This window comes from Gekko japonicus, unplaced genomic scaffold (genome assembly GCF_001447785.1).
Source record: "Gekko japonicus isolate JY-2015 unplaced genomic scaffold, Gekko_japonicus_V1.1 scaffold1202, whole genome shotgun sequence".
NCBI lineage: Eukaryota > Metazoa > Chordata > Lepidosauria > Squamata > Gekkonidae > Gekko > Gekko japonicus.
The window spans coordinates 193,278-208,970 of NW_015175394.1; the positions used below are offsets into that span (position 1 = coordinate 193,278).

At 49.3% G+C, this 15,693-nt stretch overlaps 1 protein-coding gene across 2 annotated transcripts in view; it reads left to right on the top strand.

Moving 5' to 3' along the window:
- The first annotated feature begins 3,434 nt into the window (after positions 1-3,434).
- The window catches only part of ADRM1 (adhesion regulating molecule 1), a 17,999-nt gene continuing 5,740 nt past the window's right edge, over positions 3,435-15,693 (top strand). For both annotated transcript variants that reach the window (XM_015425667.1, XM_015425666.1), the window contains exons 1-5: positions 3,435-3,545; positions 12,680-12,890; positions 13,243-13,359; positions 14,227-14,350; positions 14,647-14,733. In XM_015425667.1, the coding sequence (XP_015281153.1) occupies positions 12,681-12,890; positions 13,243-13,359; positions 14,227-14,350; positions 14,647-14,733 (538 nt within the window). In that variant the 5' untranslated portion in view covers positions 3,435-3,545; position 12,680. The remainder of the gene's footprint in view (positions 3,546-12,679; positions 12,891-13,242; positions 13,360-14,226; positions 14,351-14,646; positions 14,734-15,693) is intronic.

The window sequence follows — 15,693 nt, forward strand, 5'->3', positions numbered from 1 at the left end:
GGGGGGGACGCGGGGGGATGCCATCCCCCCGGGTGAGGTGCGGGAGGGCGGGGCCTGGAGCTCCCTGCTGGTGCCCGCTGGGGGTCGCCGCCGGCTGTGGGGAGGACACACTTCCGGTGATGTCAGGGGGTGTGGCATATGCTAATGAGTTATGCTAATGAGTCCCCCTAGCTCTTTTTCTACGAAATGACCCCTGGTCCTTAGACATTATTTGCAAGGCAGCCACCTGGAAATCCACGCACTCCTTTACCAAGCATTATAGGATAGATAAGCTGGCTGAGGTTGAGGCTGAGTTTGGTAGGAGGGTTCTCCAACATGCCCCGTGAGGTGCGGAAGTCGTCACACCCACCCTGGGGAGTACTGCTCTTTTATGTCCCAGGAAGTGATGGATTAAAGGACCGCCCCACTCCCAGGACCACTGGGGCGGTCCTGCCCGCCCTGTTTGGAGGGAACGGCTTCCGCTTCTCATTGGGGATGGTTAGGAGTTGAGTGGTATCTGAGGAGGGGGATGTACAGTGTAGTGTCTTTGTTGATCTCAGTTATTCTAAAAATCTGTATTGCTTCTGTGTTGTTGTATTCTGTTGCAAATAAAGTTGAAGGTTAATGACTTTGGCCTCGGTGCACTTGTTCCCATATGGGAGGAAAGTGGGTCGTGGGTTTGTTCAGTTGGTTGCAGATGATGGGGAGTCAAGCGGCTTGGTGATGAACTGGGAAACCAGAGGACAGGCCCCTCCCCTCCAGGATCAAGTTTGGCTGGCCCTGCAAGTGGAGAGGAGGAGCAAAGTCCCAGGAAGTGATGGATTGAAGGACCGCCCCACTCCCGGACCACCGAGAAGGAAGCTTCACGGTAAGTGAACAAAATCTTCCATTTGTGAGTAATGTCAAGTAGCAAGCTGCTTTCACACATTCACGAATGTTGACATCTCACTGTGTACAAAATACACCCTTAGATATCTCAAATTTGGGGGTTTTAAGGGTGTCAGGCAAATCTAGCTCACATATAAACATTTCCAGTTCTCAGAATTTAGTAAAGGTAGCCATTCTACACAGATACTGAAGCAATGGAGCTGTTCTCCAAGTCTAATACCCACAGTGGGACAATATGCTCTGGTTTTTGATTCAGTACATGAGAAAATACTGTGGGTGTTTGCGTGTGTTCGCATGCACACACTTGGAGCCTCAAATGACTAGGGATCCCCTCATTCAGGGCTTTTTTTCCCTGGGGGGGGGGGGTGCTGGGACGGAATTCTGGAACCTCTTTGACAAAATTCTTTTTAAAAATGTTTAAAAGCTAATGAGTTTTCAGTATACAGATTGAAAACAATTTCCCTCCTGAGAGTTCCAACATCTCTCTCTTTTTCGTTTTTTTAAAAGCCCTGCCCTCAATTATTTCTCACTTGTGGAAAAAAAACAAGTTGTGATTCCAGTGTTTGCTACAAGGGAAACCTGGTTCCAAAATATCCTGGAACCGTAACTCTTAACAGTGACAAGGAGGAAGAGTGGTCTAGTGGTGTCCCATGTACCTACAACAGCAAGTTGCCAGTTTTAGATTGACTGGGACGAGTCAGGACAGTTCATCGTATGCATCTTTTCTCTGTGTTGCAACATCCTAAAAGGGGCAGATGCAGCCATTGGCCTACTTTGTGTTTAGAATTTGGCCTTGCAACCCTTTTTAAAAAAAATAACATGACTCTGCCTTCAAGATGAGACTGTGCTATTAATGCACTTATTTGGCTTCTTTGGCCTGGGCTATTTTTGTGCCTCAAAGGCAGCTCCTGTAAGTACTGCAGTGCAGCTGCCTTTTCTGCTACCCTTTCCTTTATAATACCTCCTCAGCCAGAGAGGGGCAAGGAGAGCTTGAGTGCCTTAAATGGCCCAGTATATTCCATTGGCTTTGCCCACTGACCCCCTGTGTGGCATCACATCTGGTCTCTTGTGCATGTGTGTGTAAATGATGTGCATGAATACGAAGATGCTATGCAAAGCACAGACCTGCTGCATCACACAGTGCTGCAGACGGATGCAAAGCAATAGACCCAGGAAGACACCAGGAGATGAGAGAGCTTCTGAGGGCCGCTGTGTACACTGCCTTGCATGTCATTGAAGACAGGTAGGATATGCATAAATATTTTGAACTGTACGCCTGTCCCTCCCCAGTCCATCTTGAACTAAAACAGCAAATGCCACATTCACTTTTAAATCAAGGGTGCTCTGGCTATAAAAAAGCAGGTAAATAACAATCAGGCAAAAAGAGACTCCTCAGTAACACATATGAGGAATCAGGAGGCTTCAGCCTCTTCGCCCTGCTCATAGGAATAGCTGGTAGGCCACTTTGGGAAACCGGAGATGCTTGTAAGCCCTTTGCTCTGACAGCAGGGCTCCTCTTCGGTTGTTCTGCAATGCAAACAGGGCTGATTTCAAGCACATTCCTATTTGAATTAGATGGCGGAGGGCGCTTTTTGTTGAGCCACCTTCCGGGACGCACAGGGTGCAGCCCAGGGATGCCAGCTCCGAGTTGGGAAATACCTGGAGATTTGGGGGGGTGAGGAGGGGGGTGTTTGGGGCAGGGAGATAAATCACTGGGATATAAAGCCATAGAATCCACCTTCCAAAGCAGCCCATTTTCTCCCACAGGCGAAGCTGTCTTATACTGAATCAGACCCTTGGTGCCTCAAGGTCAGCACGGTCTACTCAGACCCTTGGTGCCTCAAGGTCAGCACGGTCTACTCAGACTGGCAGCGGCTCTCCAAGATTTTCAACAGAGGATTTTCGTTCGCATCACCAACTGCCTGGTCCTTTTATGCCAAGGACTGAACCTGGGATCTTCTGCATCCCCCTTCCCCAGGCGAACTGATCTCCCTGACCTGGAGATCAATTGTAATCTCAGGAGAGATCTCCAGCCATCACCTGGAGGCTGGCAACCTTAGTGCAGCCTCACACTGGGAGGCAGTGTCCCCTCTAAGCTGAGGAGTTAGTGTGAGCTAGCACAGTTTTTTAGCCTCCGGCTCACACATTTTTGTCTCCGCTCAGGAAGGATGGCTCCAGAGCAAACTAATTTATGCAGTAGCCAAACTGCTTGCTCACAACTTTAATTACAGTGGCTCACCAAGTAGAATTTTTGCTCACAAGACTCCACAGCTTAGAGGGAGCATTGCTGGGAAGTACCATCTCTCCCTCCCTCCCTCCCTGTCACTGGAGACGAATGGTACAATCCGCCTTGCAGTTCCCCCGTCGGCCGTTGGAGGCCGCGGCTTCCTCCTCCCCCTCCGCCGCCGACATGACACAGCACGAGAGCGGACAGACCCAAGGAGGCGCGTCGGAAATATCTGGAGGGAGGCCGCGGTGGATGCTGGGGAGGCCGATCTGAGTGGCAGGCCCTTCCAACCAATGAGGGCGCGAAGAGGGAAGGGAGGGTTGAGAGGCGGAAGGGCGGGTTTTCCGGTGTGAGAAGCGGAGGTCCTTCGAGGGAGCCGGAAGCGGGGCCGCGTTGGGTTTGAGGGGACGGATTGGGTCGAGAGCGGGCTGCGAGGGGACTGAGGCGGCAGGTAAATGGCGGCAGCCGCGGAGGGGGTTGTTGGGTAATATTACGTGGGAGGAGGAGGAGGTGGTGAGGGGGCCTTGAGGGAATGAAGAGGGGAGGGGGCTGGGAAATTAAAACAACTTTTAAAAAGGCTGGCGGGAGGGGGGGAGAATGGGATGTGTTCTTTGGAGGGGGGGGCATGTTCCCCCAGTAAAGCCTTAACCCTCCCTGCGAATATGCAGCCTGTTAGATGGGCTTGCCTGGGCAGGCATGTCCAACAGGGGTCACCCTGGAGGCTGTGGACAGTGAGTTCCTCTGAGCATGTGCAAAGTGCCATTCCATGCTAGCAAGTAATTACAGGCAGTCCATAAGAACATAAGAGATGCCAATGTTGGATCAGGCCAAAGGCCCATCCAGTCCAACACTCTGTGTCACACAGTGGCCAGAAATACCAGGTGCCATCAGGAGGTCCACGAGTGGGGCCAGGACATTAGAAGCCCTCCCACTGTTGACCCCCCCCACCAAGCACCAAGAAGACAGAGCATCACTTGCCCCAGAGCCCCTATCTATACCTTGTGGCTCATAGCCACTGATGGACCTCTGCTGTTGGGTTTTTAAAAAAATTAAAATTGGAAAGCGATTGGCGTTAGTTTAGCAGTTCTAGCTTTCAAAGCGGGTTTGCATGTATGTGTTTGTTTGGTTTGGTTTATGTCCTGCTTTTCTCTTAGGGTTGCCAGCTCCAGTTTGGGAGATTTCGGGAGATTTGGGGGTGGAGCCTGGGGAGGGCCAGGTTTTAGGTCGGGGAAGGACTTGAATGGGGTATAACACTATAGAATACTCCCTCTACAGCATGAAAATAAGGTCAAGGCCGATGGCGCAAAATCACGTAAAAATATATTTCATTACTCAGTTCAAGATCTTTTACTCTTTTTGGAGATGAACAGATTAACCTGAGAAAGCCTGTTGGTGAAATGTGTAGGGAATTTTTGGAAATTTAACAGAGTAATAAAATATATATTTTACCTCATTTTGCGCCGTTGGCCTCGGCCTTATTTTTTTATCCCCTCTGCAGCAGCCATTTCCTCCAGGGGAACATGATCTCTGTTAATCTGGAGATCTTCTAAACTTGGGAGATCTCCTGGCCCCACCTGGACCTTGGCACCTGTACTTTCTCCCAGTGGGGAGTGAAAGCAAGCTTACTGATTAGACTGAGTGCTCATGCACACTCAGCAAGCTTCCATGGCAGAGTAGAAATCTGAATGCTGGTCTCCCCGATCACAGTAGGAAACTCTTAACTGCTATTGTTAGCCTCCGATGGGGGATGTGGGTGAGACTTGCCTGAAGCCCCCCTTGTGGGTGGATGCATGGCTCTGTTTGCTACCTTGACAGGACTGTAACTGGTCCTTTGAAAGCCATAATTGGTGAATAGCGCAGTTTAGCTCTAATGGCAAAACAGACTAATTACATTTCACCCTGTGCTGTGTATGCTTGTGATCTCCTGACCACAAGGTAGGGTTCTCACACAGTACCTTAAGTAAGAAGAAGTGGGCTCTGTTTGTCTAGTAGCCTCCCCCACCCCATGTGACCACCCTCATGTGAAAAGACTTTAGGGAAGGGATTGAATACTCCAGCCCAATAAGATCAAGAGCGCTGGGTTTGGTCCAAAGAGGGGCTGTGCTTTGAGTCGCGTCATTGTATGATTCTGGGCAAAATTGCTGCTTGGCTTTACTTCCGAGGGTTGTTGTGAGGATAAAATATCTCGCTTTTATTATGGTAAACCCATATAGCACTGTTTTGTACAAAAGTGTATAGATTTCCTAAAGTTATAAACAATGGAAGTTAAATTACTGCTGCTTTGTCTTATTGTGTTGCATGCTGCTCTGGCAAAGCCCTTAGTTTGGCCTGTAAACATATCTGGCTTGTTCTCAGGCTTCTGATGTTCCATCTTTATAGACAGCCAGTGTGGTGTCGTGGTTAAGAGTGTCAGACTTGGATTTGGGAGACCCAGGTTTGAATCCCCACTCATACCACGGAAGCTCGCTGGGTGACCCTGGGCCAGTCACACTGACTCAGCGTGACCTACCTCACAGGGTTGTTGTGAGGACAAAATGGAGAGGGAAAGAGGAGTAGGATGTACACTCCTTTTGTGTCCCCATTGAGGAGAAGAGCAGGGTATAAATGATATCAATTAAATAAATAAATAGACAAGTGAGGTTGAGGACAGGATTTACCCAGGGTCTGAACTTGATTTCAATCCATGGCTCACCAGATTCAGATTGACTAAACATTTGCTGCTTATAAGTTTGCCAAATGTTAAGGTGACTAGGTAACCCTGATCATTCCACCCAAATTAACATGTGAAGTACACTGTAATAAAATATTGTTCTGATTCCAGATGATAATGGATGCCACACATATTTGATACGGCTGGCTTAAAGCGTCCCTTTTTTCTTTCAAATATTGAGCTGTTAATTCCTGATAGAAAATTCATCAGTCCCCCTCCCCCCAAAAAAACCCTCTGAAAATCTGTGAAGACTTTAGTTTATGAAACAAGAGAATTTTTCCTTGAACTTCTGTCTGCCTACATCAGTGCAAATATATTTGAGTGTTTACCCCAAATAATCATCCTGTTTTTAAAATCTTTGATAGAAATGTGATCAGAGCAGCAGGCAAAAGGTTTCCATGTATCGTTTGGAATTTTGAAATTCAGTCACGGTGTGCTTCTTTTATTTGGGGGGGGGGGGCTGGTATTTTTAGGCTAGTGACAATATGTTTGGGGTGGTGCAATGCTTTTATGCCAGTCATGTCTGTGTGTGTGTATTCTTTGGGCAGCTGACTCCAGTTCTTAGCGGCAGTAATATGATCTGCATCAGTTTCCTGGCCACAGATCCCATTCTGTCAGTAGGATATTAATTGCCCTAGGTTAGATCCACTTGCACAAGAAGCACTTCCACTGTCACAAGATTTTTGCTGATTTCCCCCCTCCCCCCAGCTTTCCCCAAGAGTCTGCCATCTGCCATGAGCAGAATTTTGGGCAATACCTCAGCTTGCAATGGGAAGCCAGAGGCAGGGAAGTTTAGTTAGGACCCACTCCTGCTATTTTCTTGCTGTTACAAAATACGGGAGAGCTTCTAGTGTCCTGGCCCCACTGATGGACCTCCTGATGGCACCTGGTATTTTTGACCACTGTGTGACAGAGTGTTGGATTGGATGGGCCATTGGCTTGATCCAACATTGGCGTCTCTTATGTTCTTATGTGGCAGCTTTCTCTGCTATAGCAAAAGATTGATTGATTACATGCTGAGGATATAGTTGCGGTAATCTGAAATGCATATTGGAGAAGTGCGTAAGGTGACATGTTCGATGCGAACAAAATAGGGTCAGACTCGCTTGTCCAGTCATTGTGAAAACATTACTTGGGTAATTGTGCAATTTCTGGATTGCTTGGTGCTGCGTTGGTGGGCTTGTTCCCAAGGGAACCTCAAGAGACCTTTGGCCAGGAAGTAGGAAGATACCCTTGTACAGGCTTTATGAATTTTATTTGAATGGGTAGTGTTGGAGGGTAGGCATGTTGGCCTGCAGTGGAAGAGCACTGTAGAGTATGAGATGTTTTTTGAGAATATGACAAGCCAGTCACCAGATCTAACAGCATCAGCCGTACCGCCTCAGGTTTGTTCCCTTGCTCATCTTCCAACATCATGTATGCTGTCAAGTGTCAGCAATGCCCATCTACTGTCTGCATCGGATCAAAAAGATCAGTCCCTGTGCAAAAGCATAAATGGGCATAAATCTGACATTAAAAAGTCACAAACACTAAAAAAAAAAAAAAATTCCGCAAGGAAAAATTTTAATTTTCGCATCCCATTGCTGACCTAAGAGTGGCAGCCCTCAGAACAGAGAAACGTCAAGGGGAGATTGCAATGCAAGATGGCTGAACTTGAGTTCGTTCACAGCTTCAAAACAATGGACCCCCCCCCGGGGATTAATAGGGCCACAGGATTCTTATCGCACTACAGGTGCTAATTTTCTGCTCCTAAATGTTTCCCCCCTCCTGTAATCAAGCTGATTATGCTTTTCAGGCTGCGATCACACACACACTAAATAATCCACTCTCAATGCACTTTCAGTGCACTTCCAAACTGGATTTTGCCGGTTCACAGTAAAATCCATCTGGAAAGTGCATTGAAAGTGGATTATTTAGTGTGTGTGATCGCAGCTACGTTGTACCTTTGCATCCCGATTCCTTTCTTTACAACTCCCCTCCCACCCTCAGACTGGGATATAAGGACTCAGGAGCTGATTTGTTCATCGGAATAAAGTTTAACGTAATGGTCTCAGGGATCTCCATTCCACTTGCATCTGATGAAGGGGGCTTCGGTTTTCGAAAGCTCATACCCTGAAAGTCTTGTGGGTCTCTAAGGGGCTACTGGGCTTGCATGTAGCTATTTTGATGGAGTTGCTCTTGGAGGATGAGGCAGTTAAACATTTATTTAATCTGTCTCAACTACCTCACCTATCTCGTCCCTCGGTATCGGTGTTGGAAAGTGCCGTCAAGTCCCAGCTGACTTACGGCAACCCTTGTAGGGCTTTCAAGGCAAGAGGTGAACAGAGGCGGATTGCCCCTGGCTGCCTCTGTGACGCAAACCTGGGCGTTCTTGATGGTCTCCCATCCAAATGCTAACCAGGATCGACCCTGCTTAGCTTCCAAGATCAGGCTAGCCTGGCCCATCCAGCTATTAGTGGACCGTATTTGTGTGTTGTGGGGAACTGTATGTCTCGAATTACATAGGAGATGGCACCAACCCTTATGCAACTAAAAAAAATGGCATTTTCCCTACAGTTTGAGAGCCAGTTTGGTGTAGTGGTTAAGTGTGTGGACTCTAATCTGGGAGAACCGGATTTGATTCCCCACTCCTCCACTTGCACCTGCTGATGTGACTTTGGGTCAGTCACAAGCTCTGGCACAGCTGTCCTTGAAAAAGAGCAGTTTGTGTCAGAGTTCTCTCAGCCCCACCCACCTCGCAGGGTGTCTGTTGTGGGGAGGGGAAGGGAGAGGAGTTTGTAAGCCGCTCTGAGACTCCAAGTGAAGGGCGGGGTATAAATCCAATCTCTTCTTCTTCTTCTAAAGTGCGCTGTTTTTCTAGAAGGGATTGCTGTCTGCACACTTGGCTTATGCACGTGAAGCCACCAGAGGAATCTTTGACTTACCTTGAATTTCCTTCTGGATGTATTTCCTGTGCGCCACGGTAGGAAGTGCTCGTAATGCTTGAAAGTACACTTTCTCGAAGTATTCAAAAGTGCAAAGGTGAATTTTGTTTCTTGGACAAACTAGTGGTCTTGAGCAAAGCAGAATTTCTAGTGTACACTCAGTAGCGTAGCTGATGATGGTCTTAAACAGAGACACATTCCCCCACCCAGAGATCACTGAGCTACGTGACAGGGAAATTGGTATTTATTTACTTTGTAGTCTGCCTTTATTGCTGTGTCTCGTGGTGGGTTACAGGATACAAACAGTTGGAATCGAGTCCAGTAGCACCTTAGAGACGAAAAAGATTTTCAGAGTGTGCGCTTTCAAGGGCCACATCTCCCTTCAACAGATCCGAGAGCATTGATACAAGGTTATAAACAGTGCAGTCAGAAAACATAAGACAGCCAGTAAGCATTGCAGTGGGCCTGGGGTTACAGATTCAGAGACCAGTGTGAACAGCAAACTATCCAAGGCAAGGTATATGATAAAACAATGCAGAAAGCAGATTACCAGATGTAAGACAACGCAGTAAAGCAAGCGATACCCACGATAATCATTGCCGTGGAATACAATCCTGTTCCATGAAAAAGGGGCCTTCCTGCTCTGTTCTGTTGTGCTACAGTTCTTATCAGTTTTTAAAAATGCCCTCTTGACCGTTTCTGTTTTGCACATTCTGTGGAATGACAAAAGTGTGGTCGCCTTCCCGACCTCCTCAGGTGGGGAGCCACCCCTGAGACAGCAAGTGTCTCGTGAGTGTTGCAGCAGTCCGTGGAAACACTTTGTGGCTTGGTGGGACCAGGGTACCCGGGAGATTTCTTCGCTTTTGGAGGAAGCAGAACGTATTGAAGGAGCTCGAGGTAGCAACAGAGTAAAGACTGAAGGAGCTAAGAAAGTAAAAACGTCTAAGACAGAAAAGAAAGAAACCATAAACAAGAAATAGATCACAAGAAATTTTTAAAAAGAACCAAGTGTGGGAGCATAAAATACAGGACGTCACTACTTGTGAAACCACATAAATATCACAGTAAATATTATAAAGAAGACACACACAGACACAAAAAGACTGAAGGAGCTGTACTGGGAAAAAACCCTCTGGAATCGGCCTGTTTGGTGGGGTGATGATCCGTTTCCCCCAGAATCCTTTGCCTCCTCTTCCCTTCTCCTGGACCGAAGTCCCCAGCGGCTTGAGGCAAGAACAATCAATCGCCAGACTTCCAAGAAGGGCAACATCTGGGGCGCCGTCTGAAGCGCCTGACGTTTTCCTGTGTCAGATGGAAGGAGGCTGCTGGAGAGGATGCCGGGATCCCTCCGTCCTTCAGCCGCTGGGCGTGCTGCATTCTGGTGAGTGTTGCTTAGGCCCCTACTGTGTAAATGGCCTCTGTGTTTAGAGAGTAACAGGTCCGGACATGCCGTACAGATACACAGCCGTGTTGTTCGTGTTGCTATAGCAGAACTGTGGTGCCTTAGAAAGGAGGAGGCGTCTTCCGTAACAGCGCTCTCATCGTGCTGAGGCTTCATGGTGGAAAGGGCCATCGAGTCACAGCCGATGTATGGCGGCCCCGTAGGGTTCTCGAGGCAAGGGACGTTCTGTGGTGGTTTGCCCCTGCCTGCCTCTGTGTAGCGGAGCGGGACGTTCCTGTCCAGTTACTAACCAGGGCCGACCCGGCTTAGTTTCTGAGATCTGACAAGATCAGACTATCGTGAGCCATCCAGACCAAGGCAGTCGGGCTTTAGATTAGCCCTTAAGCGCGGCTTTTATTGAAACGTGAGGGTGTTCGTTTCTTTGAAAGACAGTGATTTTTAATGTACCCTTGTATAATGCTTTTTAACTCCGGAAAGGTAGCGTATACGTTCTTCAAAAAATGGAAGTCAAGCAAAATCCTGAGAGCCATCATGGTGTAGTGGTTAAGAGTGGCAGACTCTAATCTGGAGAACCGGGTTCGATTCCCACTCTTCCTCCACATGAAGCCCGCTGGGTGACCTTGGGCCAGTCACAGTTCTGGCCAGTCACAGTTCTATCAGCTCTCTCTCAGCCCCCCCTACCTCACGAAGTGCCTGTTGGGGGAGAGGAAGGTAATATTAAGCCACTTTGAGACTCCTTAAGGTAAATAAAAGCAGGGTATAAAAACCTACCCTTGAGAGCCAGCGTGGTGTAAAGGGTGGCAGACTCTAATCTGAAGAACCAGGTTTGATTCCCCCCCCCTCCTCCTCCACATGAAGCCAGTGGGTGACCTTGGGCCAGTCACAGTTCTCTCAGAGCTCTCTCAGCCTCACCCTACCTCACAGGGTGCCTGTTGTGGGGAGAGGAAGGGAAGGTGATTCTGAGCTGCTTTGAGACTCCTTCGAGTAGAGAAAAGTGGGGTATAAAAAGCAGCTCCTCTTCTTCATGGGTGGGTGGAGCCATGGCTCAGTGGTAAAATATCTGTTTTGCATGTGTAAGGTCCCTGGTCTCTGCTTAAAGGGCCCAGGCAAAAGATAATGTGAAAGGCCTCTTCCTGAAAGCTGCTGGTACTGGTAAGAATAGTGCCCTTGATGGATCTGTGGCTGAACTTAGAAGCCCTGTTCACAAGTTGCAGTGAAAACACGGACAGTCCTTTATTTATTTATTTTATTCAGCTTATAACCCACACCATTCCCCACCATGTGCAGTGTACATTCGATTGTTCTTTATGTTCATCACATGTGCAGCTGAACCTGTACTCTAAACCCCCGTTTATTCAGCTATTGGTCCCCAGTTTCATTTGTAACACGAACGCACCATGGCTCTTTCTTACAAACAGATGTAAGCACATACATGCATTCGCTGTGATGTGTTAACAGGAATTGTATGGGGGAGCTTCCTGTGTTTAGTGCTGTTCATTGACAGGAGAGTCCACATCCTGCTCCCTATCGGGGTGTGTATAATCGGTTGCTATTGCCGGTTTTTCTAGCAGCCGGTGAAAGAGTGGTACAGTCCCGTTTGCTTTGTCTCTGCTCAAAGATTGGCCAACAGCTTTCATGGAAGAAGCATGACTGTATCCCCCCCTCCCAACAGAGAGTGCGCCGTAATAACCGTTTCCTTATTCTTTTGTTTGCAGGTGATGGGCAAATACCTTCGAGTACCATCTTGACCCTGGGAGAGACTCTTTGGCCACACAGCTCTTCTGTATCTCCCAACATCAGAGAGCTTTGCTAGCAGATGCCGCTTTGGATTGCTTGGTTTGAACTCCTTTTGTGAAAGGCCAAGGGAAGATTGGAGGATACCTGCGAGAGACCCAAGGGAGAGGGCTGTTTTATTGCCGTGTGAAGCCGAGAGGGAAAGAAGCAGCAGCGAAGAATGTCACTGCTGAGATGTTTGCCTAATAACCGTGGCTGGATTCTCCCCAACTAGGGAACTCCTGTGAGGAAGTGCTGGAATTCTGGCTCATAAGAACATAAGAGATGCCAATGTTGGATCAGGCCAAAGGCCCATCCAGTCCAACACTCTGTGTCACACAGTGGCCAGAAATACCAGGTGCCATTAGGAGGTCCACCAGTGGGGCCAGGACACTGGAAGCCCTCCCACTGTTGACCCCCCCCCCCAAGCACCAAGAAGACAGAGCATCACTTGCCCCAGAGCCCCTATCTATACCTTGTGGCTAATAGCCACTGATGGACCTCTGCTCCATATGCTTATCTAATTCTCTTTTGAAGCCGTCCATGCTTGTAGCCGCCACCACTTCCTGTGGCAGTGAATTCCATGCGTTAATCACTCTTGTGTTAATCATGTGTTAATCACTCAGTTTTGCCACTTCAGGCAGTCTAAAATAGGTGCTGTCAGGTGGCCTTGAAGTGCTTGGCACGTTCGAGAGGATGGTTTTGTGCTCAGTACAGAGCTTTGCACGTCTTCGATTTGCTCCTCAGGAAACTCTGCTTTTCTTGTCTCTGTCCAGGATGTCTTCCGGCGCGTTATTTCCAAGCCTGGTGCCGGGCTCCCGAGGCTCGTCCAGCAAGTACCTGGTAGAGTTCCGTGCGGGAAAGATGTCTCTGAAAGGCAGCACCGTCACCCCAGACAAGAGGAAAGGGCTGGTCTACATCCAGCAAACCGATGATTCTCTCATCCATTTCTGCTGGAAGGACAGGACTTCTGGAAACGTGGATGATGTAAGTAGAACACGTCATTAATCTGTACATTTTTCAAGGCTCGAAGACGAGCTGCGCACTCTGAAAAGGGGCAAAAAGAAAGGCGTGGGTGATTCATGCTTTAGGGGTGATGTGGGCATCCCCCCCCCCGGGTGAGATAAACAACTTCTGAATGAGTGTGCCTCTCACCACAGGTAGGTGCGCGCATGGTCTGGAAGCCTGCATCATTTGTCCGTCTGCGTCTCGCAGTGTGCGGGGCCAGCTCTTGGAAACCCGTGTCAAAAGCGAGAAGGCGGCTAATGTTTACCGTGATGGATCTGTGAGCAGGCCTGGCGAGGAAGGGGAGTCTCTCATTCCATCGCTTCTCTTTCAGGACTTGATTATTTTCCCAGACGACTGTGAATTCAAGAGGGTGCCTCAGTGCACCACCGGCCGAGTGTACGTGCTGAAATTCAAGGCTGGCTCCAAGCGGCTTTTCTTCTGGATGCAGGTGTGTGTGTGTGGGGGGACCACGCCCCGTCTTGGCATAGGACAAGGCTCGCCAGCCCCCCAGCTGGGGTGGGGGATACCCCCCATGCCCCCCCCCCGGTTGCGTTGCCTGTTACCACTCCCAGTGGCAGCAGAGTGGGGGGAAACCTGGCAACACTGACTGTGTCTCTGTCTCACTTTTGGGAGAAACCTGGAAGTGATATAGGGGTAGCCCTTGGAATCTCCAGAACTCCAAGGCAGGCGTCCCCCAGTATGGTGCCCGTGGGGCAACATGGGTGCCCCTCGACACCTTTCCTGGTGCCTGCCGAGTGTTTTGAGAGAGCGGGCAGGGCCAGGGAGGGCTTTTGCCCTGGAAGTCGTCTGACCGGCTGCTGGGAGGTTTGACTGGCCGTGCAGAATTTTTTTCAGCCGCTTCCCCCACAGCACCAGGGTCTTCACTGTGCGGCTGAGGGCAAGCCGCAGCAGTCGTTTTGCAGCTGGCTCTGTCACCCGTGGCAGCCGTTTTTTGGCTCAAAAAGGCCTGTAGTTCAGAGTCCTCTCAAGGGCAGTCCTCGAGAGAGCTCTCTCAGCCCCACCTACCTCACAGGGTGTCTGTTGTGGGGAGGGGAAGGGAAAGGAGACTGTAAGCTGCTCTGAGACTCCTTTGAGGTAGTGAAGGGCGGGGTACAAATCTTCTTCTCTAGAGCAGTCCTGCCCACCCCTCATCCTCCAGCCAGTTGGCAGGCTTGGCCTGGGAGCCCCTCCGAAGGAGTGGAGGCAGAATTGTTTGTCTGAGACGGTGCAAAGTCCCTGCTAGTTAGCTATCAAAGGGCTTGTGAATTAAGGGCATCTCACCCGCTTTGGGGTGCAATCGCTGCTTTCTTTCCAGGAGCCCAAGACGGAGAAAGACGAGGAGCACTGCCGGAAGGTGAACGAGTATCTCAACAACCCTCCCATGCCCGGAGCTCTAGGGGGTAGCGGAAGTGGCAGCCACGAGCTCTCAGCCCTCGGAGGTACAGGGCCTGGCCCAGCTTACTGTTCTTTGGTTTATCAGTTGTTAGGAAGCCCGTTCTGGTATTTTGGGGGGCAAGTCATCTAATGGGGTGTCAAGTGTTCCGGGAGAACAGGCACACCTTGCGCCAACATGCTGATACCAATATGCTACATCCTTGAGGCTCTTCATGGCCGCCTCCATTCCCCCCCCCCCCTTGTGTACCTTTTATGGCTTCCAGGGAGCCTTTCCTTTTTTAAAAAAACTTGCAGCCCTTAGATAGAGGGCTGGCCAATGACTGTTATTTTTTGTTGTTAGGTGAAGGTGGCTTGCAAAGCCTCCTGGGAAACATGAGCCACAACCAGCTCATGCAGCTGATCGGACCGACGGGCCTCGGAGGACTCGGTAACGTGTGTTCGTTCTTTTCATGCCCATGCTGTTTTCCTGCATTTGTCTCTTTCTGATTCTTCAAGTGATGTGGCGATCACTAAGTGAGGTTCTTCCCCCCCACCCCCCAAGAGTCCGCTTGCACATTAATGAATTACAAGCAGGCCAAAAGCTGTATGAAAAGACACGGTACAATTAGGTTTTCCTATCCCCCCCCCCCCCCAAAACAACGTCCAGGGCCTTCGTCACAGGAGAAAGGCTGTAGTTCAGTACTTAGAAATGGGGTTTTCATGGATACTGCAGAAGGATGAAGGTCTTTCCATTTTCTGTTGGATTTGAAAATACTCTGAGAGTGACTCCCTTCTTGGCAACTCAGGCAGGATGGAGTGGAAAGGCTTTCCTGCTGGGGGGTAGGCAACCCGCTGCAAAGGGAAGCGAGCAATTCCTCCCACAGCCCCTCTTGCTCTGCATCCCTCAGCAGGGATACCCCCCACCCCATAATCCCTGCTATTTGCAGTTTGGGGCATCTGCTATAAAATGAAGATAGTCTTGAATTCAGACAAGGTTCCTGGGAGACTGTTTTCTGCAGATTCAGGGTGACAGGGTGTAACTTACGCTGGGAAAATGCATTTGCAGAGACAGCAGCCCGATCGCTGTGTGGTCTCTGCATTGTCTGCAGATGGGTGGTCTGAAGTCAGTTGTGCACGGTGCCTGGGCTGGAGGCTTTATCCAGTCAGATATCACAATGTGGTCCAGGAGAGAGCCATATTCCGAACGTGTACTCGGTAGGCAGAAGAAAGCTGCCTGAGATAGGGTGGTAGGATAGCTTGGTGGCAGAAAGAAACGAGGTTTTGTCTTTCTTTTCCTGGCCACTGGGACCAAGTAGATCATGGCTCAGGAAGAGACCCAAGAAGTCCCAAAAAACAAGTCCTCTGCATTTTTGCCATGTTCATCGTAACAGATTTTTGGGGAAATTGT